This window comes from Sinocyclocheilus grahami, unplaced genomic scaffold (assembly GCF_001515645.1).
Source record: "Sinocyclocheilus grahami isolate Dianchi unplaced genomic scaffold, SAMN03320097.WGS_v1.1 scaffold1499.1, whole genome shotgun sequence".
Taxonomy (NCBI): domain Eukaryota; kingdom Metazoa; phylum Chordata; class Actinopteri; order Cypriniformes; family Cyprinidae; genus Sinocyclocheilus; species Sinocyclocheilus grahami.
Window position 1 is genome coordinate 97,170 of NW_015506678.1, and position 5,872 is coordinate 103,041.

Here is a 5,872-nt window from a genome sequence, read left to right on the forward strand (position 1 = left end):
CACTGGAGGTCGTGGTGCGTGTGTTATGATCCACAAAGTAGCGCACTCCCTCACGAGTGTAACGAATCTCCCAGCCCTCAGGGAGCGGGTCCTCGTTCTGCAGCCTGATACACACACACACACACACACACACAGAGAGACACAGAGAGACACACACACACAGAGAGATACACACACACACACAGATACACACACACACACACACACACAAACACACAGACAGAGAGATACACACACACACACAGAGATACACACACACACACACAGACAGAGATACACACACACACACAGACAGAGAGATACACACACGCGCACACACACACACACACAGTATATTTAAAATATATTAATTTAATATATTAATTGTAAAATCAAATGTGTGTGTGAGTGTGAATCTCTGTGTGTGTCTCTGTGTGTGTGTGAGTGTGTGTGTGTGTGTGTGTGAGTGTGTGTGTGAGAGAATGTGTGTGTGTGAGAGAGTGTGTGAGTGTGAGTGTGTGTGTGTGTGTGTATGTGAGAGAGAGTGTGTGTGTGTGTGTGTGTGAGTGAGTGTGTGTGTGAGCTCACCGAGCTGCAGGTGAACGATGGCTGCGGTTTTATCGGCCGTCAGCGCCCAGAGCTTCAGCTCCTCCACACACTCCACATGCTGCAGCTTCAGCAGATCAGCTCTGATTCCAGACACGTCCACATGACGCGGAACACCTGCAACACACACACTCCGTCACTGTTCCGGACTGACATTACACTCCGAGAGACAGAAGGACAGGTAAGACAGACAGACGGACGGACGATCAGGTGTCTCACCCTCCAGCAGAATGATGCCGGTGTCTCTGATGATCTGGATTGTGCTGAACAGCACCAGTATGGAGAACAGGTATGTACAAATGGGATCGGCCAGCTTATACTCCGGCTGACACACACACATAGCGGCGTGTTATTATCATCATAAACTCAGTTCAGACATGTGACACAGACAGAATGAGCTCTGCAGGTCGTACCTTAAACCTGACGATGTACGCAGCGATGAGCACACCGACGCTCTGAACCAGATCACCCAGAGCGTGGATGAAGGCCGCTCGCACCGCCAGACTGCCGTGACCCCGCTGACCCTGACCCCGCCCCGGTGACCCGTGAGAGTGGGTGTGGCCATGTGAATGAAGATGACCGGACTGATTGAGGAGGAAGCCCATCCTACACACACACACACACACTCATGGAACACAGCAGCGACTCATCCTGAGGAGTGAAGGATGAGCAGCTCCAGCGGACTTTCAACTCGAACTAAAGCGCTTTATGAGCCACAACCATAAAGTCACATGAATTAAACAGATACCAGAGCATCAGATGAGCAGGTGATCCATCCATCAAGACACTTCAGAACCATCCTAGACCAGTTCTGCTGGGTTCTTCAGTGAGTTATCACTGTTCTGATCAAAAGTAACTTTCATGGTGCTATACATTAGTCCATATCTAGTCATCTTGTTCTATCATTTATGGAAGGCTATGTTTGGATGTAACTTGCAAAGATGCTGTTATGTCTAAACAGTAAACATGTAGATTTGTTCACAGATGCTTTTCCAAAACACACCTGTGTCGAAACTTTGCATGCACATTCATGACCCTAAATAAGAAAAATTCACTAAAGAAATAAATGATTTAAACAATTTTCAAGCAATTGTGGGTCAAACTGACCACAACACAACAGGACTTTGAGTTTGAGTTTTATTAGACAAAATGAAACCAGCGCCTTCAGTTGTAAAACTGTGTGACCGAAGGAAAATGAATAGCATCAGAAAATAAAGCAGCTTTCATTTAGTCATTTCTGTGTCTACAGACTTCTTTAGATTCTTTTACAAGCAGGAACAAAGCCAGCCATGAAGAGGAATCTAAGCTCATTACACTGATTGAGTCAATATGAAAGCTTGTTTCTGCCATGGGATATAAAAAATGAAAAAGGTAATCACGACCTTTTATCTCAAAACTTAGGCTTTTTCTGAGTTTATATCTCATAACTCTTGTTTTTTTGCAATGCTGATGAAAAAAGATTCAGAATTGTGAGATAAAAAGTCACAATTACCTGTTTTGTGGCAGAAACAAAAAAATGATCAGCGAGATGTAAACTCTTGAGAAAGTCAGAGTTTATATCTTGCAATTTTTTTTCTCTAAATTGCTAGCTGATTTCTTGTAATTTTGAGTTAACATCTTGCAATTTTGCCTTTTTCAGAATTTCGAGTTTATCACAATTCTGAGATTATATTTTGCACATTTCTTTTTTTTCTCAGAACGGTGTCAAAATTGTAAGATATATGTCAGAATTACCTTTCTAGTCTTTTATTTCGTGGCAAAAACAAAACAGAATTGTGAGATATAAAGTCAGAATTGCGAGAAAAGAGTCACAGTTACTTTGTGTGTTTCTTTATTCCGTATCAGAAACAGGCTTCCATTAGTGCTGGTTCTCTCAGTTCCGTGACTCTCGTCCTGCAGCGTTTGTGTGAGTGTGTGTGTGTGTGTCAGTGTGAGTGTGTGTCAGTGTGAGTGTGTGTGTCAGTGTGAGTGTGTGTGTCAGTGTGAGTGTGTGTGTGCGCACGTGTGAGTGTGTGCGTGTGTATCTGTGTGTGTCTCACCCGTGTCCTGAGTCGGTGTGTGAATCTGTGTGTGTGTGTGTGTATCTCTGTGTGTGTGTGTGTGTATCTCTGTGTGTGTGTGTGTGTATCTCTGTGTGTGTGTGTGTGTATCTCTGTGTGTGTGTGTGTGTATCTCTGTGTGTGTGTGTGTGTATCTCTGTGTGTGTGTGTGTGTATCTCTGTGTGTGTGTGTGTGTGAGTGAATCTCACCCGTGTCCTGAGTCGGTGTGTGAATCTGTGTGTGTGTGTGTGTGTGTGTGTGAGTGAGTCTCACCCGTGTCCTGAGTCGGTGTGTGTGACACCTGTCCCTGTGTGAATGCGTTGAGCACCGCTACACTCCCGTCTGCTAGCGTGGGCGCTGATGCGTACATGAGCGTGTGTGGGCTGGGATACATCATGTGACCCGTCATGGAGGTGGGCACTGAGGTGGTGACGATGGCTGGCAGACTGACTGCAGCGGAGACACAGAGAAGCGTCACTGACAGCAGGAGGCAGCGTCGCACTGAGGAGACTCGGAGCAGTATTACTTCATCAGCTTTACACAAAATACGAAGGAACATTTTTCACCTTATATATATATATATGTATGTATCTGCTTTAATGCACTTATCAAAATAATTAAATCAATAAAATGAGAAAAGTTTTGGTTTTCAAATTTTTTTTTTTTTCAATTCAATTAATTTTTTTAAACACAATATCTGTAATTTTCTGTGGTTGTTTGGATGCAGTAAAAGCAGAAAACATCAGGCTCATGTTTTGATTTTCTTCCGTCTCTGGCCGTAATTCAGAATTAATCATCAAATAATGTAATGCATGTGAAACGGGCTGAGAATGGGTCAAAGAGATGTAATCAGGCTCAGATTCAGACAGGAATCATGTGTTCGTGGTGTTTTTCTGCTGATTCGTGTAGAATACAAGACTTCTTCACCACACTAATGCTTGTCGAAAGCAAAGATGAAACTAAATGCATCATGTTTAGTAAGAAAGTGTGATATGAAAGAGCAAAGAAGACAATATTTTTGCAATCAGTAGCCCAAAATTAGAAAGAAACAAGTAGTGTGTGTGTGTATTTGGTTCTGTGTCTGTGTGTGTGTGGGTGTGTGTGTGTGTGTGTGTGTGTGTGTGAGTGAGTCTCACCCGTGTCCTGAGTCGGTGTGTGTGACATCTGTCCCTGTGTGAATGCGTTGAGCACCGCTACACTCCCGTCTGCTAGCGTGGGCGCTGATGCGTACATGAGCGTGTGTGGGCTGGGATACATCATGTGACCCGTCATGGAGGTGGGCACTGAGGTGGTGACGATGGCTGGCAGACTGACTGCAGCGGAGACACAGAGAAGCGTCACTGACAGCAGGAGGCAGCGTCGCACTGAGGAGACTCGGAGCAGTATTACTTCATCAGCTTTACACAAAATACGAAGGAACATTTTTCACCTTATATATATATATATGTATGTATCTGCTTTAATGCACTTATCAAAATAATTAAATCAATAAAATGAGAAAAGTTTTGGTTTTCAAATTTTTTTTTTTTTCAATTTAATACATTTTTTTAAACACAATATCTGTAATTTTCTGTGGTTGTTTGGATGCAGTAAAAGCAGAAAACATCAGGCTCATGTTTTGATTTTCTTCCGTCTCTGGCCGTAATTCAGAATTAATCATCAAATAATGTAATGCATGTGAAACGGGCTGAGAATGGGTCAAAGAGATGTAATCAGGCTCAGATTCAGACAGGAATCATGTGTTCGTGGTGTTTTTCTGCTGATTCGTGTAGAATACAAGACTTCTTCACCACACTAATGCTTGTCGAAAGCAAAGATGAAACTAAATGCATCATGTTTAGTAAGAAAGTGTGATATGAAAGAGCAAAGAAGACAATATTTTTGCAATCAGTAGCCCAAAATTAGAAAGAAACAAGTATTGTATTTCATTCAGCAAATATAATCCAGGGCAGTGATATAGCTGGCAAAAAAAAATAAAACGCTAAAAACATTTTGTAGCCAAGGAAACGTTTTCATTTAGTTTAACTTAAAGTAAAAGTAAATGTAAAAAAAAAAAAAAAATGCACAACAAAATTTAAAAAAACTTTAAAGAAGAAAATAATATATAGATTAAAACTTTAATTAGAAATTGTAAAATATATATGTATTTGTATTATATAGTTTTATATATAACTTTGTGTGTGTATATATATATATATAGTAACTTTTAGCTTTGTTGTGCATTTTTTGACATTTTTATTTATTTTTTAAATATGTGTGTGCGTGTACATTTATTATGTCTATATAAATAAACACACATGAATGTATATATTTCAGAAAAATAGGTTACGTTTATTTATTAAATATATTTATTTATAATATAAATTATATGAATATAAATGTAAATACATGCCTATATATTCAAAATATATACTGTATGTGTGTGTATTTATGTATACATAATAAATATACACAGAACACACACATATATTATGCAAACAAAAACTTTTATTGATTAATCATTTGACAGCACTAATATATATATATATACACATATACCTATTTTTAAAAAAATGGACAAAAAATGCACAACAAAGTTACTAAAATTTTACCTAAGCAGACAATAAAAAACTTTAACTAAAGCAGAAAATATATAAATGAAAGTATATGCAGTATGTGAGTGTGTGCTGTACCTGTGGAGGCTGTGCTGCTGTGAGAGAGCTCTGGACTGCTGGCGCTGGTGCTGATGCAGCTCGAATGGCCGCTGGACTGGACCTGGATGCTCTGGAGCTGCTGCGGCATCACTCCGCCTGACACACACACACACATACACACACACACACACACAAAGACGCAGACGCAGACGCACAAACGCACACGCAGACACAGACACAGACACAGACACAGACACAGACACAGACACAGACACAGACACACACACACACACACACACACGCGCGCATACACACACACACACACACGCACACACACACAGACACACACACAGACACACAGACAGACAGACAGACACACACACACACACACACACACACACAGTGAGAGAGCTCTGGACTGCTGGCGCTGGTGCTGATGCAGCTCGAATGACCGCTGGACTGGACCTGGATGCTCTGGAGCTGCTGCGGCATCACTCCGCCTGACACACACACACACATATACACACACACACACACACAAAGACGCAGACGCAGACGCACAAACGCACACGCACACGCAGACACAGACACAGACACAGACACAGACACAGACA

At 41.5% G+C, this 5,872-nt stretch overlaps 2 protein-coding genes across 2 annotated transcripts in view; both read right to left on the bottom strand.

Moving 5' to 3' along the window:
• The window catches only part of LOC107570738 (zinc transporter 4-like), a 3,280-nt gene extending 1,291 nt beyond the window's left edge, over positions 1-1,989 (bottom strand). The window contains exons 1-3 of the mRNA XM_016256994.1: positions 999-1,989; positions 805-910; positions 568-702 (exon numbers count right to left, since the gene is read on the bottom strand). Coding sequence (XP_016112480.1) covers positions 568-702; positions 805-910; positions 999-1,190 — 433 coding nt within the window. The 5' untranslated portion in view covers positions 1,191-1,989. The remainder of the gene's footprint in view (positions 1-567; positions 703-804; positions 911-998) is intronic.
• The window catches only part of LOC107570739 (serum response factor-like), a 28,084-nt gene continuing 23,825 nt past the window's right edge, over positions 1,614-5,872 (bottom strand). Inside the window, exons 5-8 of the mRNA XM_016256995.1 lie at positions 5,660-5,758; positions 3,762-3,938; positions 2,899-3,075; positions 1,614-1,621 (exon numbers count right to left, since the gene is read on the bottom strand). Of these exons, the coding sequence (XP_016112481.1) occupies positions 1,614-1,621; positions 2,899-3,075; positions 3,762-3,938; positions 5,660-5,758 (461 nt within the window). The remainder of the gene's footprint in view (positions 1,622-2,898; positions 3,076-3,761; positions 3,939-5,659; positions 5,759-5,872) is intronic.